The following is a 27,349-nucleotide window of genomic DNA, read 5'->3' as shown; positions in this document are numbered from 1 at the left end:
TAGGCCAAGAAAAGCAGCAAGTAGAAAGCTGCTCTGGGAAGGGCCAGGTCCGCAAGGATACAGGAAATGCCCTTTCAGGAGACTCCCTTCTCTAGTTCTGACTACACTTCCCACCTGCTAAGGAGAGTCAGCCACCTTTTATGTTTCAAAGGCTGGTGTTGAAGAAACAAAGGGCATTCAGTCACAGGCCAGCCGACCAGGGCCTCAGCACCCTCCCTTCGTGTAGCACTCCACACCCACAGGCCCTGCACCTGCATCACCCTCCCTCCTGGACACTCTGTGCCACATGTCCCTTTATAGCAGCACTCTGTGCACTACCACCTGGCCACCTCCTCCTGTCCTTCACATCACAGCTTAGACGGGCCTCTCTGGAAGCTTCTCCTCACCACTCCAGGTCCACAGAACCCCTCTTCTGGAGATGCCCCTACACACCCACTCTTGCCATGTATTACCCTTGTCGTAACTGCTTCTTTATGCCACTGTCTTTGCCGCTAAGTGGTGAGCTCAGGAACAGCAGGAAACCCAGCTCTGCTGGCTTCTGCACTCCCTCCAGGCTCCACCCAGATTCTCTGGCATCCAGCAGGCCCTCAAACCTTTGCTCGAGGGACGAACCAACATCTTCTGCAGGTAAGCCCAATGCCCCATCTCAACAGTGGGGGACAAGCAGAACTATATCCATGACCTGCAAACTCAGGACAGAATTTCATTTCCCTGTGTACAGGATTCAAAATCTGTGGACGAGTATGTCACCAATACACACAGAGTTGCAAACTCAAGTCTGCTCATGCTATTGTAGTCCTGTTCCTTCATGAGCACTGTTACCTTTCTGTAACATTCTAACACTGGTAACCACAAGAGCCTGAAAGACTGTGATACACAGATCATGGTATGTGCTTTAGGACCTGACTTAAGGACTGTGCCAGAAGGAAAGCAGCTGTGAGCCAAACTTCCAAAGTCCAACAGCCTATCAGCAGAGGCCCAAGTGTGCCCTCCCTCTGTGGAAGGTGACCACAGCTGGAATCGGACAGGATGGCCCAGCCTGGGGACCTTGGAGGCCATGCAGCAGCCAGGGCGGCTAGAAGGGACAGGGAAGGAGGTGCCGCGAGCCCAACCAGAGTCCCTTACAGCAACATTCCCTGCGCAGAAGTTCAAGGGCACAGATGTCAACCAGCGTAAACGTGCTGGGAATTCCTTAATAAAGTCACTTCCTGCACTTGCCAGTTCTCTCTGGGGCTCTGGTCAGAAGAACGAGAGGATGCCATGAAGGGCTCCACCGACCTGGCCTGTTCAGAGTCCCGGCCAGGTGACCTCGGGCCACAGCAAACCTTGGCTCATGCTAAACCTGCCCTGTACTTGGGGGGGGGCGGGGAGTGGGGTGTGTGTGTGTGTGTGTGCACATGCGCGTGAGAAGCACGAGTCACCAAGAGCCCTCTGCTCACTATGCCAGAAAATCCACTCTGCCGTGCTCACCCTGGAAAGACCCCACTTCATGCTGCTCCACATTCTTAGACATTTTACTCTTTAATGAAGTTGTGTTGTCAAACTGGACTCTGAAACAAAGGCAAGCCACTGCCCCAACGGAAGGTGCAGCCTGGTGACAGGGGAGCCTCTCCCCGAGTCCTCACAGCCCTCAGCTGGCCAGTGTGTCGAGGCATCAACTCCACCAACAATGTTTTATAAACAGCGGTCCCTGTCACAGCGAGAGCAAATAGCAGGAGGCCACTCAAGTAGCTGCATTCTCACCGGACTGGTCCTCGAGGTCCCCGTCCTCGTCCTCCCCGTCGGTGCTGTAGCTGCGCTCGCTGCCCGTGTCATCTTCAGAGCCCCCACTGGTACCGTCACTGCTTTCTTCTAAAGCAAAAGAGGTGGAGACACAGGCCCCGAGAAAGCGTCACAACCGAGGCAGCCAAGAGCGAGGGCTGCCTCACAGAGGTACGGATGTGCTCAGAACCACCTGCCAAAGGGACTACGAGCGGCTGCCCCGATGGTGGGGATGGAGAAGTTGGGCTGGGGGGGACAGAAGCAGGGAAAGCATATCCTTTCGCTCTATGTACATCTGTACTACTCAGCTAAACAGTAAGATAAACACACGTACCGCTCATACAATTAAAAGCAAAGAATAACTTTTTAAAAAAGATTAAAAGTTGAATATCGACACATGTAGATAACCCTCAAAAGGGGACTCGGCACATGAGGTGGCCCTGCTGCCTCTGAGAGGTGCAAGCCGCAAACACCTGCCCCCCCCACCTCTGGGTGGAAGGGGTGGGAGGCTGGCTCACCAGCATTGCTGGCCAGGGCAGCCGGGCTGAGTCGTGGGTGTCCATCCAGCCCTGGGCTTCGGTCCACAAGCTCGTCCAGGCTGTCGTCATCCATCACTGGACATTGGTAACCAGCTCTGAAATAAACCAGAGTCAAAAAGTTCTCAACCGTCCCAGGATGCAATGCTCCCCTCCTGAAAGCGCAAGAGTCACTCGCCACACAGCACGACCTGGTGACGTGTCCATCCGTCGGACAGGGAGGCCAAGCCACAAGACAGAACACAAACAAAGCAACTCGAACCGCAAAGCTGTGCATACGTAGGAGAAGAGACTGATTCCCATCTACAGAGCGACATTCAAAGTCAAATCTCAATTTATAATTAACCTAATTTAGCTTCAGTCTGGCAACGTTTTGTTCAATCAGGCACCTACAACACCTTGACACTCCCGAGAAATCCTGACACCAAGCACGAATGAAATGGCTTATCACAAGCTGGGGCAAAGCAGGGATTTCAATGTAGAGGAGTAGGTGGTATCAGAGGGGCCTAGGTGACTAACAGGACCCTCTCCCTGCACTCTCTTGCCATGTCACTCAGCCAACGTTGGCCAGCCTGCCCTCCGCCCACCAGATCACCACTGGGAGGCCACGTGTTAGCTGAGGCTGCCCTGCCCTCACCCCAAGTGCACCCACAGGGAGCAGAGGTCAGGCTCACCTCTCAACCACCACCTGCTCTTGGGCTCCTGATGTCCAAGTGGGGACACCCGTCCTGCCATTTCTGTCCTGCCACCGCAAGGACAACACAGACCTAGACAGGTGACCTCACAAATGGAGCAAAACACAATCTACCTCCTTTGCCAGACCTCCAACTCTGGACCCCAAATAAGGGTTCGTTTCTCAACAATGCTACTCACTTCGTTTCCCAGGTGACTCTCAGAGAAAACTTCTCACAGACAGTCCTTCCATAACTCACCAACACAGGGTAAGTAAAGAACACGCTCGCTGGGGTACAGTGTGCTTCGGGCCAAGTCCACTCTCCATGGTCAGAGGAAAGGGGTCACACAAAAGACCAGAAGGCAGAGGGGCAAAGCAAGAACCGGGGAAGGAGGGTTTGACCCTGTAAGGCTCTCTTCGTGGATCCTACACGCAGGCTTCTTCCCCCACGGGCCGTGTGCCACCACCAAGAGCTTCACGTGGCAATCAGAGGGGCCACCACCACCTTTGTACAGATGCTCCCAGAGAATAATCCCCTGGTGGGGCTAAGGCCAGATTCAGATTTTGGAGTGCCTAACTTCCCTTACAAAGCCCCAGATGCTAGGATGATGTCTCCTAAATAGTGAAGGTATATTAATTTGATGAAACTATCAACTGCCTCGTATTGTTTCTACCAGGAAATAGTATACTAAGAGGTGGTTTTATAGAATTATTCACCCCCTAAAGCTACCACCTTTCTTCTACTTAGTGTTCTAAGGTTAAGAAAATGAGCCATGGTTCCACTCAACTAAGGGTCTGCACCCTCACTGCTTGGTGACTCAGCAACACAGCAGGGACCCAGCCGTCCTGCAGTTCCTGGCCTGACTCCTGCTGGAGGCATACAGACCTCAGGACATGACAGGGCCACAGCCCTTCCAGGAGAATGACACCTTTCCTGTGGGGTCAGGGAAGAAGACCTAGAACTCTCTGGCCATTGTCATCACCATTCCCACAACTGGACTTCACAAAGTCATCCTGGGACACCTGCTCCAATACCTACCCTGCCCCTAAAGTGTGCAGCACATTTCCTGCCCTATAGGAAGGTAAATACATTTTTTCAAGTTGGCCCCTAAAATCATGGGTTTGAACTGCACAGGTCCACTTGCACGTGCAAATTTTTTGGATAAATACAGTACTACAAATGTGTTTTCCTTCCTTGTGATTTTCTTATTTTTCCCTTCAGCTTACTTTATTAGAAGAAACACGCGTTCATCAACTGTTTATCGGTAAGGCTTCCACTCAACAGTACACTCCCAGCAATAAAGTCTTTGGGGAGTCAAAAGTTATACATGGATTATCATATCCACTGCACGGGGATCAGCGCCTCTAATCCCCATGTTGTTCAAGGGCTGACTGCACTCGTACACATAAACCTACCAGGAAACACTTCAGACACCAGAAAACGTAACCCCGAGGCCACCTAAGACCACAGAGCACAGCTGAGGGCAGTTTCTAGGGTGCAAATTCTTACTTTGATGATGTTACACAAGCACAAGGTCAAAAGTCAGAACAAACGGCCCCTGGCTTCTCCCCTGGTGCAGTAAGCCCCAGGTCCACCTGGCAGGGCCTACCTCCAAGGGCTGTCGGAAGAGGTCAGCAAGGCCACGGTTGGGTCCGGCACACAGGGGCTTGCCAGAAATACCCGCCCAGGAATGGGGTTGAACTCCACGACTCCCTGTGCCTGTGGGGTTAAGTCCCACCACAGCCGGTGAGGGCAGCAGGAGAGCGTCAACTATGAGGCTAAACATCGTCAGTTCCGAAATCATCACACGACAGCTAACTGCTGGCAAAGAACCCAGGTAGCCTCTGAAAGTACTTTTCAGAGCAAACACCTGTGCAAATACTGAGGAAGAGGCCACCACTAGAGACCCTTAGCAACCCTTTCCCTGTCAGGAACACTGCAGTCAGAACTCTGTGTTAATGGGGGCCCTACCAGCATGCCTCGACGTGCCTGTCCACACTCACCATCCCTACTTCTGCTGGCATGTTCCAGACCACAGGCAATGCTGGTGGTGTTCTGTGGCTCTCCTGCTCTACCTCTAGATTTAGGGAGCTGAGAGGAAATAACCTCTTTTTTCAAATGCAAGGACCCAAAGCACCTATGATTCCAACCGTTACTAAGAAAGCCAAAGAACTTCTGGTGGTAACTGGCACCTGTGCCAGGCCCTGAGCAAGCATGCCAGGTCCAGCATTTCACACCCGGCCAGGACTGTCATTCTTTACTCCACGTCTGCCATGAAGGATAGGAGACCTGAAAACTGTAAACTGCAATGGAAGTGAAAAAGTAGGGCCAACAAGGTCTCTGCGGGGCTGACATGGACACCAAGAGTCTATACTGGGGGGCTGCAGAGAGGCCCAAAGCCAGGCTCGCCCCATGGGGGCCTTGCCACTGGCCTGCTGCAGAAACGCACCGGACGGTGCCAGCCACTGTTACTCTGACTCAACATCCTTGTAAGGCAAACCCTCCCCGCGGTCCCGGGAGGCCTCACCTTAGCCTCAGGTTCTAACCACAGGACCCCTGGTTAGAATGAGGCTCCCAGGCAGATTACCACATGCTCCCGTAGAGACAACAGCAGCATATAATCTCCCAAATTGACAAGGTGTAACACGAGCACTGCTAAAAAGAACGCGGAGCCAGAGTGTGAGGCTCTGCGCCCAGCAGCTGTGCGCCCCTGGCAAGCCGCGCAGCCTCCCCCTCCTCTGATGTACTCACGTGCACACCAGGAAGGGCAATACCTACTCCGGGGGCTTGTTGCGAAGACTACGTGAGCTAATAGGAGACCATCCCGTGGACCGCTCGGGCTGCCGAAACGTAGACGAAGCCGCCGGCTGCAGTGACGACCAGGAGCTGGAAACGAGTTGGCACAGGGTCATACTTGGCTCGCACCGGGAGGGAAACAGCGCGGGCGGGGGATTCCACAGGACGAGGCGGGTGGGCCCCCCGCGGCTGGGGACAGGCGGCGGCCACCCCAGAAACCCGCCTGCGGCCCGAAGGGCCTCCCGGCCTGGGCGCGGGCGCTGCCCGCCGCCCGCCCGCGCTCCCCGCCGCCCGCCCGGGGCCAGCGCGGCGCAGGCCTCGCCCCGAGGGGCAGGCCGCAGACAAAGCGCGCGGCGCTCGCGGACGGCCCTCGCGCCGGGGCGCGGTCGGGACCCCGGGGCCGCCGCGGGCCCCGCACGTACCCGGGAACCTTGCGTCCCTCCCGCCGCTCCTGGGCGCTCGCCGCGCCGCCCGAGCGCCAGCCTCGACTAGGCCGCCGCCGCCGCAGCCGCCGCCGCCGCCGCCGCGCGCTCCCCGACCCGGAAGTGCACGGAGCCGGCTTCCGGGGCCCTCCGCCTCGCCCCGCCCGTTGGCGGGAACCACTGGGACCAGGGCGGGGAAGAAGAGCCTGAAGTGGCGGAAGGCGCCGCTCGCCGTGGCCGGGGGCTTCGGGACTTCGCAAACACTGCTTGATGCTGGCCCACCGCCCAGGAAGACTAGTGTCTGGAAGACCTTGTGGTGTCTAGGCCCCCGCCAGTAGGCTGTTCCGTGTCAGCCCTCCCCCGCCGGGAATTGGTACAGTCCGAGCCCCGGCCCTCCGACCAGGGCGAATGGAAGCGGCCGTCCGGCACACCTGAGCCCCCGCCCTCAGACCTGGCCCCGCCCCATGCCCGTGGGCACGCCCCAACCCTGCTGCCCCGCCCCACGCGGTGGCCCGGCCCTCCCCGGTGTTGGTCCCGCCCCGAGCCCCCGGGGCGTTCGTCGCTCGCCTCGTGGCGCTCCGGGGACGAGCAGCCTCGCGCCCCACAGTCGCTCCTGGACCAAACACTGATGGAGTCCTATGTGGGCACGCTCCTCCAGGTGCTGGGCACAGCGGGAGGAGACCCTAGCCCCGCGTCCCATCTGGTTCAGACACCGGAAACCACCAGCGCTGTCGGTCACCACACCGCGTGGTGTGTGAAAACCTGACTCGCGCTATGATGAAAGATAAAGCAGGGTAGGGTCCGGGGCTCAGGAGCCTGGGAGGACTGGCCAGTGTTAGGCGGTGAGGATGGACCTGGCAATGACGTGGGGGCCCAGAGGGGCCGCCGTGGGCAGAGCACCGAGAAGCCGCCGCTGGACCTCAGAAAGGAGGCCAAGCAGGGGTGGCTGGGCCCAGTGCGGGAAGTGGCCAGAGGCGCTAGGGGCACGGGAGGATCTGGAGCAGGATGACAACGTGCAGGCTTGCAGGCTCCGCGGGGGAGGGGGGGGACGGGGGGCAAGGTGGGGAAAAGACTAGAGCAGTGAGGGCAGACACAGGGGGATCCCCAGTTCAGGAACCACCATGGGTGCAGCTCAGGTTTGGGAAGCAAGAAACTCCTGGTAGATTCTGAAGACAGGGGATTTGCTGAGGGATGTGTGAAGTAAACAGGAGGGGAACCAGGAGAGTTCTGGAAGCCAGGGAAGGAAGGACCATCAAGCAGGGCCCTGGGTCGAGTGAGGTGGGAGTCACTGTGACCCTGAGAATAGCAGCATTGGAGGTGGGAGGGCCGTGGGGGAGTTTAAAGAGGGTGGGAGAGTAACCAGCGCACCAACATCTCTTGCAAGTGGCCCTGCTGCAAAAGGAAGGAAGAGTGGAGCCAGCCGAGGGAGGGTTGTCTTTTCTGCTTACTGCCGGAGAGATAACAGCTAGTTTACACACTCTGAAAAGGACTTTGCAGAGAGGGAGAATGGATGGCGCCAGAGATAAGGAAGACTCTGGAGCAATTCCTCTCCATGGGCCAGAGGGGTGGGGTCTGGAGAGGGTTGGCTGGTGCAGCACGGTGCCTCTTGGGTGTCCTCCAGGCCAAGTACTTAAACCTGGGCACTTGGGCTCCCAGTGTATCCATCATGTAACCATGGGACAGCTTCTTGACCTCTCTGTGTGTCAGTGTCCTTGCCCATAAAACGGAGATTGAGGGCTGGGTGGGTGAGTATTGGGATAGCACTTTGGGTGGGGTCCAGCATGGTGACTACCCTGCACCAAGCACCTCCCCCTCCCTCTCCTTCTCAGCGTGGAGCTTGGCATGTGCTGGCCCTTCTAGACACACATGCCTACCTGCTGAAGACCATTGGATAGAAGGATACTACCCAGCAGAGGTTCCCACATGGGGTATAGGGGTACCCTGCTGATGCTCCTATGGAGGAGTTGGACAATCAGCTTATAGCCAACTTGGAGTCCCCTTGGAGAGGGGGGGGCAACCCTTCCTACCTTCATCTGCCGCTGTTCCTGGGGCTCCTGGAAAATTGTCATAATAAACACATGCACCCACACGAGATATAGAAAAATACTTACTCAGCAGGCATCCTTGGGCAGTGCACAACCTACCCAGCCATGTCAACCTGTGCTTAGATGTGAGCTGTGCTCCCAGGGAACTGCCCAGAGCCATTGGTCTGGGCCCAAATTGAACATAGGTGGTACCTCGAGAGCACAGGCACATAATAAACCTCCCACCTATTGATGCCCTCCCACATGCTGACATAACTCACCCTCCCACATGCATGTGGTCACCCCCATCAGTACTGTCACCTCCAGTGCATACTGACCCACCTGCCACCTCTCACATGCTAGTTCCAAGCAAGGACACAACATGTGTACCCTGCCCCATGCCCCTCATAGACCTGCACTCTGTATCCCTTGCTGGGTTTGGGGTGTGTGCTAGTGCACCCTGTTCTGCTCCACCCCCACCCAGAGCACAGGCAGGAACATACATGAAATGCACAGTTCTGTATGGGAGGGTGGAGCATGACTGGGAGCTACCTTGGTTCTGTCCGGCACAGGCCAGCCCTTTCCCCTGCCGTCAGGCCTGCACACAAACACAAGGCCAGAGCGGGGGGAGGAGACAGGTACCCCTGTGTTCCCTGACTTAGGAATGCAGGCCTATTAGTGTCCTGGGCCTGCCTTAACCAATGACCACAGACTGGGTAGCTTAAAACAACAGATGATGCTCTCACAGTCCCAGAAATTACAAATCCGAAATCCAAGACAGCTGTGCTCCCTGGGAAATCTGTAGGAAATCCTTTCTTGCCTCTCCAGGCTTCCTTGGCTTGTGGCCACATCACCCCAAACTTTGCCTCTGTCTTTACATGCCTTCCCATGTGTCTGTATCTCTCATCTGTCTCTTATAAGTACACTTGTCATTGGATTTAGGGCCCACCCAGGTAAACCAGGATGATTTTATCTCAAGACCCTTAATTACAGCTGCAGAGACCCTTTTTGCAAGTAAGGTAACATTCACAGGGTCTAGGCGCTAGGATACAGACATCTTTTTGAGAGGACACTATTCAACCCACTGTAGAGGGTGATAAGGGGTGCATTTGGAACCAGCAGGACTGGGGGGCACAGCTGGAAGTCATACCAGTCATGGCAAGACAGGAACTCAGAGTCACCCTGACTTTTGGCTTCTCTCTGTCCCCAAACCCCAGACTTCTTTCCTCCAAACCTCTATCCTGTCCTGAAGGTGTGGGCCTCCTCAGGGATCCTGCAGATTCCTAGGGATTCCTTCCAGACCACATTATCCAGGCTTTGCTGACCCCTCCACCTCTGACTACCAGTAGAACTGAGCCAGCTCCTTGCTCCTCTGTGCTCTTTCCCCACCCATAGGTGGCCACACCCACAACATCCTGCCTTGAATTTCTATCCCCAGGATTCAGGCTCCTGATGTCCCAGGCAACGCCTATGCTTCCCTAGAGCCTCAGCACTTAGCCACTCAGGCAATGGTTTTGAAGGAAGAAATGAAGTGACCGTGAGGATGGGAAGGGTGCAGCAGGGTCTGTGCTGGGGTTGCGGCACCTGCTGGGCTCCAGCCTCCGCACACGTGGGATGCAGGGAAGTCACTGGAGGGAGAACCAGGAACAGGTGGTGTAGAGGCCAGGAGGGCCACAGGAGAACCACCGGGGACCAGGGGGGCTGAGGCTGAGGGCTATGGCCCCTGGGCAGTGAAGAGTGGAGGGCTCCTTCGAAGCTCCTTGGAACCAGGTGAGTAGGGTCCCCTAGGGAGGGCCAGGGTCTGAGGCAGATGCGTGAGACTGAGTGAGGTGAGGGAAAGTGGGGAGCTCTGGCTTACTTTGGAGGGGCACAGAGGGCTTATGAGGACTCCTGTGTCAGGAACAAAAGGGGAGCAAGCATCTCTCTACCTCATTAGGGGTCCGCATGACCCCTGATTCTGCCTCGGGGTCCCCTTTGGCCATGGAGGCGGGGAGGGGAGTGTGAAGGGAAGGGGGCCAGGGCCAAATCTCCCTTGGCTGCCACCTTGGGGCACCACCCAGGAGTCAATAACTCCAGGTCCGAAACAGTCTATTCTCATGTTTTATACTTTTTCAAAGCCCAGACAGGACGGGGCAAACCAGCGATGGCCCTGCGCCCCGCGCCGTATCCCCTCCGGACTCGGACTCCAAGCCTTCCAAGGCGACGGATCCCACCGGGGGACCGCGGATCCCCCGCCCGCCAGCCACAGCACTCCGCGGGGGCCGCGAGCAACGCGGGCCCCACGGGCGTCCCGAGGGTGCGGCCGGGCTACGTGCACCCCAGCCCCGCGCGTTCCCGGGAGCTGCCGACCCGCCGCGAGGGCGGGGGGAGCGCCTCGGGCCGTACCACCCGCCCCGGCCGGCGGGGGAGACGCCCCGCACGGCAGCAGCGCGGCGCCCGCAGGCCCCGCCCGGCAGGTGGCGGCCCCGCCCCGAGGCCGACGTGCGGAAAGGAACGCGCCTGCCGCGCCCGCGAGGGGCCGCGCGGCGGCGGGCGTGGCGACCCGCCCCCACCTCGCGCCCACTGGCTGGGGCGCAGCAGGGCGGGCCCGGCCCAGCTGGCCATTGGCTACGAGACCCGCATATTTGCATACGGGCCGGGCGCTGGGCGCGGGGCGCGGGGCGGTCGGGGGCCGGTCGGGGGCGCCGGGGGCCAGCGGCCGCCGCCGAATTTGGGCTGAGAGCCGGCGACGGCCCCGCGCCGCGGTTGCAGGTGACGCGCGAGGGGTCCCAGACCGGCGGGCGGGGGCTCGGGCCGGGCTGGTGCGGTGGGGCTCGGACGCACAAGTTGGAGGGGAAGGAGGGGTCGGGGGTGGGGGACGGCCCCTCCGTCCACCCGGTGGCCTCCAGGCGCAGGGCAGCCACTGCCCACCGCACACTGCGCTGCTCCGGACCCACTGTGCGTGTGACAGCGGCTGATCTGTCCCTGGGCAGCGCGACCGCCCCGGCCCCTCTGTGACCCTGCTGTGTCGGGCAGGGGACAGCCAGACCAGGTGGGAGGGCGAGCACCAAGGCGGGGAGAGGCGAGGGAGCCCCTGTGGACCGGGTCTGCCTGTCGGCGCTCAGCAGGGGGGGTGGGGAGGAAGGGGAAACATCGTGGGGCTTCACAGCCCTCCACAAGAGGGGGCTCAGGTTGGGCCAAATGCGCCCTTGGAGGGAACTTTTCTTTTCCTTGTGTGTCTCAGGTGCCAGGATGTGCAGAGTTGCTGGGATGGTCTTCTGAATGTTTCCAAGCCGAGGGCAGCCCTGGGCAGGCACGGGTGTCGTGGTCAGACCCTTGGCCCTCAGAACCGGAGCCCCTACTACCTGCCTCTTGAGGGCCACCTCTGGAAACTTTCTTAAGGAAGATGGTGACGGATTTGGCTTTTCTGTACATTTCTGCCACTTCAGCAAGGCCACTAAAGGAGTCAGAATGCCAAGGACCCACTTGTGGTGCCCAGCGACATGCCCTCCCCGAGGTGGGGGCACCTGGTAGAGCCCCCAGCCTGTCTGCAGGGCCTGTTTCTGTGCTGGGGGTTTTCAATCCACTCTGAAAATCTGCTGGTCGGGGAGCACCCCCCTAGCAGCCTCTAGGCATGCAGGGGCCAGGATGCCTGCAACAGGCCCTCTCCCAGGCAGTGGGGGTTGATGGCTGGAGCTGGCTCTGCAGTTGTCAGCACAGCGTGAGGGAGAGGCAACCTTAGCTGAGGCCTTGCGTGGACTTGGACTCACGTTTGGAGGGAGCCTGTCCTAAAGGTCACTGGTGTACTGAGGGTCACACCCAGTAGGCTTGGCAGGGCAGGTTCTGCAGGAGACAGCGAGGTTGTGGGTGGCCTTAGGGTTGAGAACCAGTGGAGCTGATTGGCTGCCACAGGGCGATGACTTGCTGTGGGTGACCCCCAGTGTTCTCCGCTAACCCACAAGAGTACCTTTGCACTGGGGGGTGAGCAGAACTCTGAGGTCAGGAGGAGCTCCAGTGCCATCCCCCAATGCAGCCTGGCCCTAAAGACAGTGATGAGGGCTGCCTCTGCAGTTACCTCAAGCAGGGTCCTGTCTCACCCTGCATGGGCAACTGGCCTGACCTGGCTTGGTCCTGCCCTGCCATGGCGTGGATGTGTGTGTATGTTGGTGGGGGGAGCTGGGTCTCTCCTTAGGTCAGCATAGCCCACATCATTGTTTTCAAAGTGCAGCTTAAAGCTCCAAAGTAAACTTTTCAGCAACTCCAACGCTTCCTTACTGATTTGAAGCACGTGTGGCCACTTTTGGGGGATGTGGGATTTTGTCCACCTGGAACAGCCACAGAGGAGGAAGGTTCTGCCCCCTTCCCCACCCTAGAGCATAGCGGCTACCTGAGGACCCTTCCCAGGTGGAAAAGAGGGCTCATCAGCTTTCTCAGCCAGTAGCAGACCGGGAACAGGTCCCTGGCGAGGTCTCAGAAGGAACAGGTGTTCCCTGAAAACAAACACAGGAGACCAGGGGTGTGTGAGCTGTGCTAGCATCGGAACTGATTCCCTTTGGGGGTGGGAAAGCACATGACACCGGGAAGCCGTGGGCTAGTCCCCAGCTAGCACCTGGCTTTGCCCTGTGCTGGCCAATGTGCTCAGCTTGGGAGATGACCCGTGCTGGGGCTCGGGGCAGGTGCCCAGAGGTACATCCAACCCACCTGAGCACAGGTGAGGGCTGTGGGTGGGGAGAGCAGGCCCCTTGGACCTGGTGGTGACTGCCTATAGCTCCAGCCCTCCCATCCAGGGCACAACGCGATCAGCATTTGCATTCCAGGCTATACCCATGTGACCGTGCACTTGGCCCTGTCTGGAATGGGCTGCTGTGAGGTAGACGGTGGGCTCAGGTGGGAGTGTAGGTAGGAGCCGGGTAGGGCTGGGGGCTTTGGAGTCAGGAGCCTGGGCCAGAAGTCCCCTGCTGCTGCCTGGCCTGTCCAGTCGTCGCTCCCAGTCCTGTTCCATCTTGGGCAGGAAGTATCCAGTCCTGGTTGCCCCCCCTCCCCCACAAGATGCTCTTGATGGTGTTGCCTCTTGGTGGCTTCCTTGCTCCTTGTACTCAGGACTTCATGTCCCCTATGGTTGGCCTCAAAAGAAGTGGGGAACCCCAGGCCCAGCTCAGGGGCCACTCCAGAAGGCTGAGTCCATCCCAAAGTTGCTGACCCCCAAACTCAGCACAAAGACCCCTATCATCTAGGATGCCTCCATTTCCTGTTTCCTAATATACATGGTTGCACCGAGCCCCTGGGTTCTGACCATCACAAAGAGCTCCAACCCCAGCCACAGTGCTCACAGGTGGGACCTGCAGCCCACCCAGGACCAGGACCAGGACCGTGATTTGGACATCACTCTGCCCTAATTTTGAGGCTGCAGGCACACAGCAGAGCCTTCACACCCACCTGGGAAGCAGAGGGGGCCTGTTGGAGGGCTGGGCAGCCACACCCTCATGGGGCCTACACAGCTCTTCTGGGCGAAGCTCCTTGGTCCTGGCCGACCAGGAGTCTGGGGACCTGCCCCCACAGGCTCTCAGTAAACCTGATAGGCAGGTCTGGCATGTCCAGGAGCCATCCCAATGGGGTGGCAGTTCCTGCTACTGGTGAGGAGTAGGCCAGAGGAGGGCACCCAGACCAGGGCTGAGGCTGCTGTTAAGGCCCCATACTGTCCAACTCTCAACCCAGGCTTGGGCTGCCAAGGAGAGCCCCTGGGTGCAGCAGCTGGAAATGTGAGGCCCTACAAGCCCCAGCTTTGGGCCCAACTGACCACTGGTCCCCGGGAGACACCCCCCCCTCCTCAAGAGCCCTGGTTGTGGCCAGCCCCGGGTAGCTTGGGGTGTACTCCCCAGTGACTCTGGCTGGTCTCAAGTTTTAGGTCCCACAGACCCTGTCCAGTACAGCCTCAGGACACACTCAAGCCATTCTGGGCAGTTTATTGAGGTTTTAGGGTTGGGGTAGTGGAGGCGGCACGCCGTGTGTGCATGCAGGCTCAAGGAAGGATACTTCCCACATGCAAGCACACACCCACAGGCCGAACAGTGTCCACACATCTCCCAACCCCAATAAGGAGCCATGGCCTTTGGGGCGCAGCGAATTCTGAGCTGGTCCCGCCCCCTGCTTCTCCAGGGGGCTTGGCAAACTTGGCAAGGACTAGGGCAAGTGTCCTCAGCCTCCCCCTGCCCCCCACAGTGGAAACCCCGGGGCTCTGAGGTGTTGTGTCTCAGGCCCAGGGCACCAGGGCTTCCCACTGTATGGGGGAATGAATCCTCTGCGACCGCCAATCTCCTGTTGTCCGGGTCGGGCTGGCGTTGGCTGCCCTCGCTCGTGTCATTGGAGCCCAGGGCTGGGCTGGCAGTGGACGTCCATTCTGGGGCAAGAGCTGCTACCTCCAGGAGTTCTGCCTCATTGGGGCAACTGTGGGGAGGGCACAGGCTGAGGGGACTGAGGAGGTCCCAGGAAGACCCTGTCCCACCGAAAGTGGGGAAGACACGACATACTCTCTGGACTCAGGCTGGACACTAGAGCAGGATTCTGAGGGGTCCTTGTGAGGGGCTCTTCTCTGGCTGGAGGCAGAAGATCCTATGGGGAGAGTAGGTCAGCTTGGAGCTGGGCCAGGCCTCCCACCCACCTGGCCTCCCTCCAGAACCACTCTGACCTGTGTGCTGAGGGGGCCCCTGTCTGGCTGGGGGGGTGGTGGCAGTGCAGCCCCCGTCTGCTGGATGAACTGCTGCAGGTTACACTGACGGAGCTCCCGGTTCAGCTCCTCAAGTTCCTGGGCTTGGGCCTGGGGCACAGGGAGCCCTCAGGGGACACAGCCATAGGGCTCCATGGCCTCATGCTCTCCCTAGTCTGACCCTGGGACCAACCCCCAAGTCTGCTCACACTGGGGACATCAGCAGGGGCTCTGGGGCCTGTGGGCTTACCTGCAGGGCGTGCTCGGCGGCCTCCAGGGCCCTGCTCACCAGGGCCAGGCTGCCTTGTACCTGTGCGCTCTGCCGTTCCTGGGCAGCCAGGTCCTGGCGCAGGCGTTCAGTTGCAGATGCTGTGGGTGAGGGGGGCCCAGGGGCCTCAGAGGCCAGATGTAGTTCAGCCTCCAGGGCACGGGCCTGGGCATCCAGGGCCTGCAGCCGGGCAGCATGCTCAGCAGTGGCTGCGCTCAGGGCCTGCAGGCGCGCCTGCCCCTCACGCTCCCGTGCCTGCTCCCGCCGCAGCTCCTGCTCCCAGAAGGCCTCTTGACCCAGCTCCACTGCGTTCCTCCGCACCCTTCGCTCCAGGCCCTGCAGGTCTGCACAGGAGCCTGGGATTGGTGCTACAGGGGCCACAGGCTCAGGTAGCGCAGGGCTGGGGGCCAGCCCAGGGCACCCCAGGCTGAAGGTCAGTGCTTGGCGCTGCTCGTGGCCCAGGGCTGGCCGTGGCTTTGGGGGGAGGCTGGCTCGGACTGGGCAGCGCTCAGGAGGTGGGCAACTGTCTGAGGAAGGCCTCCCAGCAAGGCTGGGCCCTGTCCGCCTCAGGACAAACTGGACATCACTGGCAAACTGTCCACAGGTAGCCTGGGCACCCACTGGACACTCCTGGGGCAGCAGCTGCCGTTCCTTTTCCCTGAGACGCTGCACGAGCACAAAGCGGCCCGTCTGGCCTGGGGTAGGAGGAGACAGGTCAGCCTATGCCCCCCCCCCCCCACCACCCTCCATCCACCTGGCTTGAGAAGTTAGGGAAGGGCAAGAGGGATCATCAGCCAGCCCCACCCTCGATGGGGGAAGGAGCCCGAGGGCCAGGCCCCACCTCAGGTGCACCTGTTGGGCCATCTGTGCCTGAAAGGACTCACCTATTGCTTGGGCTAGTGCTATAACCACTTCCTGACAGGTGGTTTGCTCCGAGACCCCACAGACCACGCGCTGTATGCCATCCACCCACACCTTCAGCTCCATCGCTGCTAGCCCGGAGAGCATCCCTGTCCTGCAGGGAGGACAAAGGCCACAGGGTCAGGCCCTGCCTGGCCCCACCACCGCCTGGCTCCTCCTCTCCTCACCTCCAGAAGTGGTGCAGGGCTACTGCCCCCTCCCCATGCCAGTCCTGCTCTCCTATGCCTAGCCCCACACGTAGGCCATACGTTGTTGGGGTGGAGGTAGTCAAGACCAGCCCCCCCAATGGGTAATCATTGTGCCCTCCAGAAGCGCTTTGAAGCTCCCCGACTTCCCAGCCTCTTGCCCCGCCCCACTCCCGGAACAAGGCGAATCATTAACCAGATCCAGAACTTCCTGCCTCCCCAGTCACCTGGCTCGAAAGGCACTGCCCCTCCCACGGGACGCCGGCCTCAGGCACCCAAAGGCGCCCTCACGAAAACACGGCTTCCCGCTGCCATGGGAACGCCCCCTCCCCCGCGACTCAGACCTCGGCCCTCCGGAGCCACGGAACCGCGCCTGGGCGACCCTCGCCGGCGCGGGCAGCCCCCTTCTCTCTCCCGCCAGCCGCTGCGCTCGCCCCCCAGGCCGCCGTCGCTGCCGCGGAGCCGCTGCAGGTGCGGCGCGGCCCCCACGGCGGCCCAGCCCGCGCCCCTCCCTCGGAGTTTCTGCCCGAGGCAGCGCCCCGCACGCAGGAGGACCTGGGGCCCTGCGCGGCTCACCTGGGCGCTCGCTGGCCTCCGGGACGCAGACTCGAACCGGCTGCTTCCCGGCGCCGGGCGCCGCCGCAACCTGCCGCCTCCAGCGCAGCGGGCGAGCCCCGGCTCGCCACTCCATTGGCCCGCAGCCCGAGCGCCCCGCCCCGCGCCTCCCTATTGGCTCCCAGGGTCGCCCTGCCCGCCCTCCCCGCCTTGAACCAATGCCCATTGGCTGCCCCTCCTGTGCCCCGCCCCTCCCATTGGCTCCCCGCCCGCCCCGCCCTCGGCGGCGCCCAGGTGTGGGCGGAGCTCGGCGGCGCGGAGGGGCGGGCCGAGCCTCGTCCACGCACGCCTGAAGACCGCGAACTACGCGGAAGCGCGTCCCCGGCCGGCTGGCGGCGCGTGGGACAGGTGCCTGGCTCCGCTCCCGGGCGGACTTCCTCAGAAGCCCCCCAGTCCGATAAGTCTCTTGCCTAGGGTGGGGGCACCGGCCTAGGACCCGGTAGCCTCTGCACCCAGAGGGGCAGACGCGGCCCCCCAAGGCCAGGGTCCCACCGACCCGGCTCCCTCAGGGCCGGTTGTCAGGACGCACAGGGGTCGGGAGCTGGGAGCCCCCGCGGGAGAGCGGTGGTGCTCTCTGGCTGCAGCCAGGCTGACAGTCCTGGTGGGGGAGAAGGCTGCCCTGAAGTTGCTGGGGACAAAGCAAGACAATGACCCTGGGCTCTTTTCCCCCACCCCTCCCTGCCCCCAACGGGGCCCAGTGCCTCCTCGAGTTGTGGACACACGCGGGCACCCTGTGCCTGGCAGAACCAGAGCCAGCTCAGCAGCCAGGGTCCCTCACAGCCTCTGCTGTCTGTGGACCAGGCTTTCAGAGCCTGCTCTGCCTCCTCACAACAAGCCATGGGGGCGGGGGGGTTCTCCTGCCTGCTTGTATCCTCCCCAGCACAGGAAGTCCTACAAAAAGGCAGAGTTGAGAGTCTTAATGAATGAAAGTGAGGTGGGGGGGTGAAGGCTGGAGGGCATTGGTCTGTGTGTCAGGTCTGGTGCCTCATTTTTGTTCTGGGGCAGAGGGAACTGTTGTCATAGTTATGAGAGGGTCCCCAGGGCTCCCCAAGGTGGTGGAGATGAACTGGAGAAAGAGAGGCTTCTGACTTGTGGGTTAGGTAGGTGGGCATCAGCCTCTGAGTGCAAAGATGCTGTGGGAAGCACTCGGGGGGGTCACTGCTGGGTAGAGTCCAGTAAGCCCCCATACGCGGGGCAGCAATGCCTCCAATACCTGCCGGCTGCCATAGTTAGGCTGGGGAGGGACCGTGGGAGCCTCCTCAAGGTTGGTTGGGGGCGGCAGACTGCGTGTGTGACCATGGCAGGCCCTGCTGGTCACTCTATGGTCCCCTGGGCCTGCTAAGGCCAGCTGGGCAACAACCCAGCCTTTCAGAATTTCTCCTTCAGGCTGGGTCAGGGGGTGGGCCCAAGGCTCACTCAGGGCCCTGGTCTGGGGTTTCCCTGGAAGCTCCTGGTAACAAACAGCCCCTCCCCTTCTGAGTGCTGGTTTCCATGGCAACACTCTAGTGCCTTTCTTTCCCTAGGCGTGCTTGGATTTCAGGCCTCAGGTGAGTGTTGGGGGTAAGGCCCTGGGTCTGGGGGCATCACAGGCAAAGGACCAGTCCCTCTGAGGACCCTTGCTTTAGGTTGAGGGACAGGACCTCAGGTCCTAGAAGGCAAGGGTGACAGGGGGACGACAACAGGAAATGTGCACTCAGGTGACATGTTGCTTGTGGGGGGTGACCTGCTGCCTTGTCCTGGTCAGAAACACACAGATGTGGGCACACATGTGACCAGCAGTCTAGTGTCCCGTGGGGTGTGTGCGCACAAATGCGTGTACACACACACAGACCTCTTTGGAGTGGTACTGTCTAGGGCTGTCAGGCATAGGCAGACGCTCATGGCCACAGGGGCATCCATACGTAGGACACAAGAATGACAGCCACACCGTCCCTCTCAGCTCCCCCAGGAACATCGAGAATGGCCCCTGAGTCTTGCCAAGAGGCTGAAGAAGCCGAGAAAGAGGCTTCCTTATCCCTGGTGGACCAAGAGCCAGTCAATGGCCACCTGGAGCCTCCAGCTGGCACACCCCAAGAACCAGTGGCTCCCACATGCCCACAGGACACCAAGCCCAGCTCTCCACGGGTGGTCTTCTCTGTCAACCTGCAGGAAGGAAGGGAGGGAGGGGTGGTCAGCCCCTTGGGCCTGGTCAGCCAGAGGGCAGGGCCTGATCGCTGGCATTGCAGGTTGGCCCCTGAGTCCCTGGACCCTCGAACCCTGCGGCTGCTGTGGGGTCAACGGGAACTAGAGATCCAGGCCCTGCGGTGGGCCATCCAGAACCACCAGGATGCCCGGCATTGCCATGTCCTGCACGAGGTGGCTGGACTTCCATCTGAGAGGTGAGCAGCCAAGCGCTAGTCCCCCAGCCCAACCCAGCCTCTGTCCTGGCCCAAACTCCTGGTTTTTGTCTGACCCCATCCCCAACCACTGGTCCTGACCGACACTCCAACTTGATTCTTACTCTGACCTTTGCCTCTAGCCCTAAGCCTTACCTGGACCCTGACCCTCTACCCTGACCCTGAAAAAGTGAATATATTGTGAACGTGCCCAGATCCTAACTCTGAACACATTTTTAGTCACTGAACCTAGACCCCACCTACAACCTAGACTTCTCAGAGCCAGACCTGGCCTCGCCCCCTGGAACTCTGTGCCCTTGGGCCCCCAATGTCAGTGAAGAGGGGCCCCTCCTTCTCCCTTCCTTGGCTACTGACCTCGAGGTGGGGGCTGCTGAGATTGCCCCTTCCCCCAGGAGCGCACGCAATCAGGAAAAGTTCCTGCAGAACCAGGTCCAAAAGCTGACTCTGGAGTTGAAAGAACAGAAGAAACAGGCCCAGCTGGTAAGGGGCAGGTGGGATCAGGGAGTTGGGCAGGGGACCCAAGCCGGGGTGAGGATCCAGGGCCAGGTAGGGGTTGGCCTTGGGGGTCGGCACCTGGAGAAGACCCTGCCCACCTATGCACCCTCCTGGAGCAGGAGAAGTCCCAGCTGGAGGAACGTCTGCTGCAGACCATGACCACGATGCAGCAGCTGGAGGCTGAGCTGCAGGCCTTCCAGAAGTCCTGCCTCCTGCAGCTGGCCCGCTCCTCCTGGGTGGGTCGCATACTACGGTCTTCCACCGGCAGTGTGGAGGTAAGCCCCACTCGGCCCACCCTCCTGCCTCCCGTGTCCCCCTCCCCAACCCTCCTTGGACATCCCCTGGGTAGCCAGTGTCTCTCCTTCAGGTGCTTTTGCTGGGGGGAGGGGGGCTGGCCTGCCTGGGAAGCCTGTCTCCCCTCAGGACCACGGGGCAGGGAGGAACCCCCTGGTTCCGCCAAGTGGACGCCCAGCAAGTGTGTGTCTCAGGTGCTGGTGAGGTGAGAGAGGCTCTCCCCCAGCCCCTGCCCACTGGCCTCCACTCCCCCGTGCAGGTGGTAACTGCAGAAACCCTGATGGACTTCAGTGACCTCTCTGAGAGTGCACAGGGCCCCTCCACCGGGGAGGTAAGCAGGGCCCCCCCACCGGGGAGGTAAGCAGGGCCCCCATGTGCTTTCACAGCCGGCAGCCCTGCAGGAGGGGAGGGCCACATGCCTGTTGCTTCCTGACCAGGGTTTCCGGCTGGAGGACGTGGACTGGAACAGCATTGCCCAGCGGTATCCCAACCTCTTCATCAACATTGAGTCCAGCTCAGACCAAAAGTAACTTTGCTGGTCAGGCAATCCTCCAGGGGTGCAGGGCAGGGGGGAGAGCGTGCCTTGGCATATGTGGGCCAGAGTCCAAGTTCTACCTTTAGTGTGTCTGGACAAGTAACTCACACCTTCGAAGGTCAGTTCTCCCATCTGTAGGATGAGGTTCACAGTGAAGGGAAAGGGCTCCGGAGCCCTCATGGTCCTTCCAGGAGCCTTTTCCCTAGGCCGGGTCCCGGGGTGCCCCATCCACCTTGGGGAGGCTAGATGGGCACAAGGCTAGAGTCTAGAAGCCAAAGCCAGCAGCCGCGAGCAGATCAGCACTGTGGCCCACAGGCACCCACGACCCCTGCCACCCCCGCAGTCCCCACTGTTGGACGAGTGGGGCTCGGAGCTGCGCAGACAGCGCGTGGAACAGCGTCTCAAGAGTGTCGAGTGGAGTTCCCTGCCCTTCGTGGGCACTAGCAGCTCGGGGGGCGCGGACTCCGACTCCAGCAGTGGCCAGCTGGCTGAGCATTATCGCATGCAGAAGGTCACAGGACACCCACCCGGCACGCCAGGCCGCCATTCTTCTGAGCTGACAGAGGCACGCTCGAGGAGCCTCAGCAGGGAAATGCAGACACAGCCTGAAGGTGGAGTGGAGCGGGCCTCCCCAGTTACCCCCCCCAACAGGGTTATGATCTCTGCCCAAAGCCCTAAACACCGTGTCCCCCAACAGCTTGGTCTTCACAACTGCCCAGAGCAAGGCCGCTCCCAGGGATTAGGGTGGTCTTGGATGATAAGTGCTGCTGTCTCGGCACTCTGGCTCCAAGACCCCCCTGCCCCCCCCCCCGCCGGCCCGTACTTGGAGTTATATCTCTGCTTTCCTCAGCCTCCAGGGTCCAGCCCTCCTGCTCTGGATCTGACCCCGGGAGCTGTTCCTCTCCCAAGTGCACCGTCAGGGTGCTGCAGGTCGGTCTGGCCTCCCATGAGATGTCCACAGTGGATGCTCCATATGGAGGTAGCCCTTCCAACAGGTCTCCTTTCCCTGGATCTCCAGAAAGCCCACCGGGACCAGCCTGGCAAGACTGTCCTGATGAGGGAGTCCTGTGCAGATCCAGAGCACCCACATCCCGCACGCCGTTGGAGGTGAGGGGGTGAGCCGGTGGGTCACAGCAGGAGTGGGTCTCGGCCAGGGTGCAGTGGAGGGGTGCCCACGCCTCTCTGCACAGTGCCCCTACTCTCCCTGCTCCTCACCCCAGCCCAACGGGTTCCTGCCTGAAGATCGTGGCTGTCAACGGCCGGGAGAGCTTTGTGCGCGTCCTCAACCAGTCGCTGGAGGAGACTGTGGACCTGGGCGGCCTGAGGCTGCAGCAGCACCTGAACGACCTCCCCGCGTGCACGTACCGCTTCCCGCCGGGCACGCTGCTGGCGCCGCGGCACCACGTCACGGTGCGCCCCGCTGCCCGCGAGCCCCCGTGGCCCCGGCTCGGGCCCCCACCGCTCCTCACCCACCACCCCATGATGTCCACCAGGTTTGGGGCGAGGGGCCCCGCAGCACCAAGAAGCAGCTGCCCTCTTCCTTGGGCCAGGAGCCCGTGCACTTCCGCTCCAGCCGCGGATGTGTGACTCTCCTCCTGAACCCTAAGGGCAAGGTCAGTGTGCGTCCCAGCCGGAGGTGGGGTGGGGGTTGAGCCCCACGGGATGGGGGTGACCGCTGTGCCCCTCCCGGCCGGCCCCGCAGGTCCTGAGCAAGCATCAGGCCCCCCACTGCGTGTCCCCCATCTCAAGGATCTTCGCTGACAACACCGATTTGTCCATAGACCGCTTCCCGCTCTCAGAGGCTGGGCGTGGGGCTGACACCTGCGAGCAGAAGCCTGGGCCTCAACACTCCCACGCGGGCAGGGTGCAGGAAGCCCGGGCCAGACGTCGGAGGCCCGGGTGGGCACCGCCCCACCCTTGCAAAAACCGTCTCCCCAGACTCCCTGTTAAGGACCATTGCCCTACCTCAGGTCCAGTCCCCTCTGGGGCCGCTCCCCAAGCTGGTTCCTGACCAGGGCCACCACCCACCTCCCCAGGTCCGTCCTCTCCAGGCTCGCCCCCCAGTAATTCAAGACCACTCCCAGGCCCCCCGCCTCCCCAGGCCCCTTCCTCTCCAGGACTGCCCTTCCCGCGGGCGGGCTCCGGATCTCACGACCCCCTCGCCCCACCAGGACACGGGTCCTCTTCCCCCGGCTGAGCACCAGCAAGATCTTCCGCCCACGGGAGGTGCCAGCGCAGTCCGAGGCCGCAGAGACCCTCGCGCCGGAGCTCCTGCCCGCCGTCCCCGGTGAGCACGCAGTGATGCGGAGGGAGGGAGGGCGGGCAACCCGCCAGGGAGGTGGGAGGCCCGCCTGACCGATCGCGTCCTTGTTCCCCGCAGAGGCTGGGCTGTGCCTCGAGGACTGCCAGGCTAGGAAGGAGCACAGGGTCCGGGTGAGTGTGCGCGCGCGGGCTGTCCCGCGCCCCTTCGCGGCCCTCCCCCGCCCCGCCAGCCCCGCGCGCCTCTCAGGCTCCGCGCCCCTTCCCCTTCCCCGCCCCCCCAGCTCCGCGCGCCTCTCAGGCTCTGCGCCCCTTCCCCTTCCCGGCCCTGCCCCTCCGTGCAGCCCTCCCCCGCCCCGCCAGCCCCGCCACCTCTCAGGCTCCGCGCCCCTTCCCCTCCTCCGCCCCCCCAGCCCCGCCGCCTCTCAGGCTCTGCGCCCCTTCCCCTTCCCCTTCCCCGCCCCCCCAGCGCCGCGTGCCTCTCAGGCTCTGCGCCCCTTCTCCTTCCCGGCCCTGCCCCTCCGTGCAGCCCTCCCCCGCCCCCCCAGCCCCGCCGCGTCTCAGGCTCCGCGCCCCCAGGTATGCCGGAAGAGGGTGGCCCGGAGCTGCCCGATGGTGGTGCTGTCGGTGCCGAGCGCGGCTGAGAGCAGATACGGCTTCCGCTTCCTCCCCTGCCCGCCGGTCACCGCCGACTGGAAAGCTCGGTTGTAGGGGGTGGAGGGCAGCGCGGGGGTGGGCACCGGGGACCGAGGGGCCGCGCTGGAAGAGTCGTGGGAGGCAAGCTGTGCCGGCTGCATAATTTATTGAACCAACATCGCCTAGAAGTAAACGGCGTTTATGTACACGTGAGAGTCGAAAAGGATTCGCTTGGTCTGGGGATACCCTGCCCCAGGGGAAGGGAACTGGCCGCTCCATTCCTGCGTGGGCGAGGACCTGCACAAATCCGCCGGGGATGGGAGGCCTGGCTGCACACTGGCATCTGGAGGGCCTGCCAGAGAGCTGATGGGGCTCCGCTCCAGCCACCTCGGCCTGGGCCCGGTAGAAGGAGTGGGCAGCTGGGCCAGTGCTGGGGACCTGGGCTCTCTTAGCCCGGGATCTTTCTTGTGCCTACCGCTGGTGATCCCAGCCTCCGAATCTCCTCCACCAAGAAGGGTCTCTCCTATGTCAAGCCCCTTACCCACCCCCCAACACACCCCCCGAGATGCTCTGGGTTCCATGAAGCCAGAGTTCACATGGGGCTCCCATGACCACGCTGGGGCTCCTTGGCCTGCAATCCAGGCCAGCTTTGGCAGTGGGTGGGGGGTTACACTAGGGGTGGGATTGGGCTGGGGTGATAGGGTTCAGGTGTGGCATGCACCGGAGGTGGGGGGGTCTGGCTGCTGGATCCGGTGCTGGCTTTGGGCCTGGACATCCTTGGGCTCTAGGGCTTGGGCCTGAGGTCACCTCCAGGGCTCTCAGATCCGTCACTGTAGCCAATCCCTGCCCTAGGCCAGGTCCCTGCCCTAAGCCAGGCCCTAAGCTACACAGGGCTCTGAGCCTCCGCCTCCGGAACTGCAGGCCTGTGGACCCCCAGTAACTGTTGCTAGAATCAGAAGGCATGGGTGTCTTGGGGGGAGAGGGGGTCAGGTTATAGCCCAAAGTCCTGGAAGGCTCTGGAGAACAAGGAAAAGACAGCTTGTCAGACAAGGGCCTCCATAGAGATCACTAGGTGTGGGGGGGGTCACCACAGGCGAGGTTGGCAGTGTCCACTGTGGCTCCTCCCCCAGCCCTTCACCCCCCCCCCCAAGGCAGCGTCCCTCTCTTCCATTTCCCGTGCTCCCCTGGGAAGCTGTGTCCCTGCAGCCCTGTGACTTCTGGTAGTTGCTGGGGATGCAGAGGCCACAAAGCCTGGGCTCTGGCTTTGGGTCACTGGATCGCATCCCCAAGGTGGCCCAGGCCAGGTCCTAAACCTCTGCTATAGAGTGAACCACTGGCACTCCCCCCACCCTGCTCAGGGCAGACTGGGCGGTATGGCCATGGTCACCCCATCTGACCTGGACCTGGCCTGGAATGGGAGGCTCCAGTACCCTTTTTTTCCCTGAGTCCCCACTGCCTGTCATCACTCCTCCACCTGGCTGCCCTGCCTGTTCTCCCTCATCATCCCCCCCCAATAGTTGACAGCTCTTGACTAGCTGGTCTCAGGGCCCACCCTTTCTAGCCCCTCCTCCCCCGCCACCCTCCCAGGCACCTGCCAGCACATGGAAGGCAAAGGGTTTGTCTGTCGCGTCCCTGTTCCATCCTGGCCCTTTTGACTCCCCAACCCACAGGAAGGTTATTCGGCCAACCTTTAAGCCTGTGTACCTGCTGCCCCCTGCTTACAAGGCCCCGTCCCAGACTTGCCCACTCAGTTCTACCAGTCAATTCAGACCCTTCTTCTAGGAAGCCTCCCTGGACCCTGCTGGCTGCGGGGTCTCTCTGTCTTGCAGTCCCTCCTGTGTTTGTTCCACTTGGCCGTGGTCACTCTGAAACCAGTGTCCTGAGCCCAGCACAGGCCCTGTGTGCAGGGTAAGGGCAGCACCCTCCCTGCCATAGTCTGGCCCATCTGGTAGCCTCTCTCTCCATTGGCCTGTGCTCTGCTCTGTGCCCAGTGGGCCTGTCCTGGCCACTCGTTGCCACCCTGCCCTCTCTTTTAGTCCAGACTCCCTGCTCACAACCCCCTCTGTCCAGCTCCTGTGGCCTGATGATCCCATGGGCTCAGGGAGGAGGACTTGAGATTGGAACCCCTTAAGTGTAAGCACCCCCCCCTCAGGAGAGGACCTCCCTGTTGCAGCCCCTCTCAGAGTCCAGCTGAGGAAGGGGGCCCAAGCTGATGAATGCTAGTCTGGGGCAGTGTGTGGGGTCACTCTCAATACCTGGGACCAGGCATAGGGGGCCGGAGGGAGTCTTGGGCCTAGACTTGTCCTCTTGCTCTTCAGGGCCCCTCCATGGGCCCCAGGGGGCTGTGGCACCTTCTTGCTGGGACTCCAGGGACCTACCAGGGAGGGGGCTAGAGTGGGGGGAGGGGGCTGCAGCCCTGCCCTTAGAGCCAATTCCAGATGAGTGTGCTCCTGGGATGATCCCCCAGCCTCAGGCTCCCATGGCCAGCCCTCCCGCCAACCTGGGTACCCAGGCAGTCCCCAGTCATGCCCTCCCACCAAACAGGACATGCAGTGGTAGGTCTCGGTTGGGGTGAGGGGCACCCACCGCAGGCGCAGCTCCCTGCAGGCCGGAAGCCTCGCCAAGGCCAGGGGGTCACTGCTGTCTGTAGAATCAGGCCCTGGGATAGAGGCAGCCAGGTCCTTCAGCCTGTGTGGGGGCAGCTGCTCTGGACCTGCCCAGGCCTAGGGAGAGAGAGGGCTGGTTTGGGGGCAGAGCCTTCAAGGGGGCTGGGTGGGGAGTGCCCTGAAGATAGAAGGACTTATCTGGCTGTGGAGGGGGTGAGAGAGCTGGGGCCTCTGGCCAGCAATGGCTGTGGGGCAGGGTACTGTCAGGCCAGGACACTGGTCCCCTGTCGTAGTCCTGGAGTCCTGACCCAGCTGGGGGTGGCAGGGCCTACCTGGCACTGGTGTCGACGCTCCCGCAGGCCTTTGGTGGGGTTCCCGCAGAGGACTCGGCTAGCACCTAAAGGAGGATATGGCTGGGTCTGGTTTTGGGTTGAGGGGCTGCAGGGTCAGCTTTCTGCTGAGATGGGTTAGTTACCATGGGTGAGGTTGCTGGTGTCATCCTCTGGAGCTGGGTCCTTGGGAAGCAGGCTTTCAGGCAGAGGACCCCCAGTGACCAGTAGGGAGAGGGGCCATGGCCTGGGGGCCCATGGCTGGGTCTCAGGCAAGGAGAGCTCGGAGCTGAGTTTCTGAATGGGGGCTCCATGGGGATGATCTGCCCAAGGGTCAAAATCAGAGGTCACGGAAACCCACACCAGCTGGCCAGCCCAAGAGCCCCCCTCCCCCAGAACTGTCCACAGACCAGGGACCCCTGCCACCCAACATCTGTGTGTCTGGAGGCCCATGTCCCAGCAGGTGCTGCTCACAGGGAGGTTATCCTGGCCTGGGGGCAGGTGTGCAGGGCTCTGGGAACAAAAGATTCAGGCCGAGAAGGGTTAGGAGATGTGGCTGTCCATCTCTGAGAGGCCTAGGGATGTGCTCGGGGTACAGAGCTCTCTTCCTGGGGATGGTAGGGGGTGGCAGCCTCTTCTGGGGCTCAGTCAGTAAGGTCTCCAGGCTGGGTGGGGCAGCCCTTGCTAGAGGGCTGGTGAGTGGCTGCCATACCCAGCCCAGGGAGCAGGCCATCCAAGACACTGCCCTCCTTGATGGCCTCCTTCACCATGAGCCAGTCCTGGTCCAACTTCCGGGAGGCCGGGAGGCCTGTGTGTGTGGCTGGTACCTCATCCAGGACCTGCAGCTGGGGGATGAGCTTCCTCACCTCTGCCCGATAGTTGTAGCCCCGCGGCACCTGCAGGGGGGAGGGTGTG

At 61.5% G+C, this 27,349-nt stretch overlaps 4 protein-coding genes and 2 long non-coding RNA genes across 24 annotated transcripts in view; 2 read left to right on the top strand and 4 right to left on the bottom strand.

Moving 5' to 3' along the window:
• PHRF1 (PHD and ring finger domains 1) overlaps positions 1-6,339 on the bottom strand; it is a 28,956-nt gene extending 22,617 nt beyond the window's left edge. For 4 of the 6 annotated variants that reach the window (XM_036083666.2, XM_036083670.2, XM_036083669.2 and 1 more), the window contains exons 1-4: positions 6,190-6,339; positions 5,750-5,857; positions 2,280-2,395; positions 1,744-1,851 (exon numbers count right to left, since the gene is read on the bottom strand). In XM_036083666.2, the coding sequence (XP_035939559.1) occupies positions 1,744-1,851; positions 2,280-2,373 (202 nt within the window). In that variant the 5' untranslated portion in view covers positions 2,374-2,395; positions 5,750-5,857; positions 6,190-6,339. Of the gene's footprint in view, positions 1-1,743; positions 1,852-2,279; positions 2,396-5,722; positions 5,858-6,189 lie in introns of all 6 variants that reach the window. The other 2 variants (XM_036083668.2, XM_036083667.2) reach the window with 2 other exon arrangements.
• Positions 6,340-10,890: 4,551 nt separating this feature from the next.
• On the top strand, positions 10,891-12,456 carry LOC118530290 (uncharacterized). The gene is made up of 2 exons (XR_004914564.1): positions 10,891-10,964; positions 11,437-12,456. It is a non-coding gene; the product is annotated as an uncharacterized LOC118530290 (long non-coding RNA).
• Positions 12,457-14,469: 2,013 nt separating this feature from the next.
• Positions 14,470-17,002, bottom strand: RASSF7 (Ras association domain family member 7). 4 transcript variants are annotated; one of them, XM_036083665.2, is made up of 6 exons: positions 16,846-17,002; positions 16,048-16,178; positions 15,146-15,858; positions 14,878-15,006; positions 14,720-14,801; positions 14,470-14,636 (listed from the first exon to the last, which is right to left on the bottom strand). In XM_036083665.2, the coding sequence occupies exons 2-6, from the start codon at positions 16,169-16,171 to the stop codon at positions 14,605-14,607; spliced, it is 1,080 nt and encodes a 359-aa protein (XP_035939558.1). In that variant the 5' UTR covers positions 16,172-16,178; positions 16,846-17,002; the 3' UTR covers positions 14,470-14,604. The 4 variants fall into 4 exon arrangements, with proteins under 4 accessions (XP_035939558.1, XP_077913676.1, XP_035939557.1 ...); XM_078057550.1 differs by lacking the exon at positions 14,878-15,006; XM_036083664.2 differs by having other exon boundaries at positions 14,491-14,801.
• Positions 17,003-18,761: 1,759 nt separating this feature from the next.
• On the bottom strand, positions 18,762-20,607 carry LOC118530287 (uncharacterized). Its single transcript, XR_013442227.1, has 3 exons — positions 20,489-20,607; positions 19,635-19,724; positions 18,762-19,026 (listed from the first exon to the last, which is right to left on the bottom strand). It is a non-coding gene; the product is annotated as an uncharacterized LOC118530287 (long non-coding RNA).
• The window catches only part of LMNTD2 (lamin tail domain containing 2), a 14,717-nt gene continuing 6,166 nt past the window's right edge, over positions 18,799-27,349 (top strand). The window contains exons 1-13 of one of the 7 annotated variants that reach the window (XM_078057537.1): positions 18,799-19,262; positions 19,673-19,760; positions 19,895-20,050; positions 20,329-20,400; positions 20,507-20,595; positions 20,920-21,215; positions 21,455-21,534; positions 21,623-21,711; positions 21,825-22,014; positions 22,098-22,217; positions 22,307-22,503; positions 22,776-22,891; positions 22,985-23,037. In XM_078057537.1, the coding sequence (XP_077913663.1) occupies positions 18,799-19,262; positions 19,673-19,760; positions 19,895-20,050; positions 20,329-20,400; positions 20,507-20,595; positions 20,920-21,215; positions 21,455-21,534; positions 21,623-21,711; positions 21,825-22,014; positions 22,098-22,217; positions 22,307-22,503; positions 22,776-22,891; positions 22,985-23,037 (2,010 nt within the window). Of the gene's footprint in view, positions 19,263-19,672; positions 19,761-19,894; positions 20,051-20,328; positions 20,401-20,506; positions 20,596-20,919; positions 21,216-21,454; positions 21,720-21,824; positions 22,015-22,097; positions 22,218-22,306; positions 22,504-22,775; positions 22,892-22,984; positions 23,038-23,411; positions 23,590-27,349 lie in introns of those variants that run through there. The other 6 variants (XM_078057534.1, XM_078057536.1, XM_078057538.1 and 3 more) reach the window with 6 other exon arrangements.
• LRRC56 (leucine rich repeat containing 56) overlaps positions 23,647-27,349 on the bottom strand; it is a 21,905-nt gene continuing 18,202 nt past the window's right edge. For 4 of the 5 annotated variants that reach the window (XM_078057545.1, XM_078057543.1, XM_078057541.1 and 1 more), the window contains 6 exons: positions 27,147-27,330; positions 26,581-26,757; positions 26,438-26,502; positions 26,086-26,222; positions 25,755-25,888; positions 23,647-24,515 (listed from right to left, as the gene is read on the bottom strand). In XM_078057545.1, the coding sequence (XP_077913671.1) occupies positions 24,172-24,515; positions 25,755-25,888; positions 26,086-26,222; positions 26,438-26,502; positions 26,581-26,757; positions 27,147-27,330 (1,041 nt within the window). In that variant the 3' untranslated portion in view covers positions 23,647-24,171. The remainder of the gene's footprint in view (positions 24,516-25,754; positions 25,889-26,085; positions 26,223-26,437; positions 26,503-26,580; positions 26,758-27,146; positions 27,331-27,349) is intronic. The other variant, XM_078057544.1, reaches the window with a different exon arrangement.

The sequence above is a fragment of the Halichoerus grypus genome, chromosome 11 (genome assembly GCF_964656455.1).
Source record: "Halichoerus grypus chromosome 11, mHalGry1.hap1.1, whole genome shotgun sequence".
In the NCBI taxonomy this organism is placed as follows: domain Eukaryota; kingdom Metazoa; phylum Chordata; class Mammalia; order Carnivora; family Phocidae; genus Halichoerus; species Halichoerus grypus.
The sequence above is the reverse complement of the archived record's forward strand: the minus strand, read 5'-3'. Positions and strand labels throughout refer to the sequence as shown.

Bases quoted from the DNA above. Each gene is read 5' to 3' on its own strand.
- RASSF7 (XM_036083664.2), bottom strand. From the start codon at position 16,171: ATGCTCTCCGGGCTAGCAGCGATGGAGCTGAAGGTGTGGGTGGATGGC. The intron at 15,859-16,047 runs GTGAGTCCTTTC...CTCCTACCCCAG, and splicing joins AGCACTAGCCCAAGCAATAG to GCCAGACGGGCCGCTTTGTG. The intron at 14,802-14,877 runs GTCAGAGTGGTT...CTCTCCCCATAG, and splicing joins GGGGCCCCCTCAGCACACAG to GATCTTCTGCCTCCAGCCAG.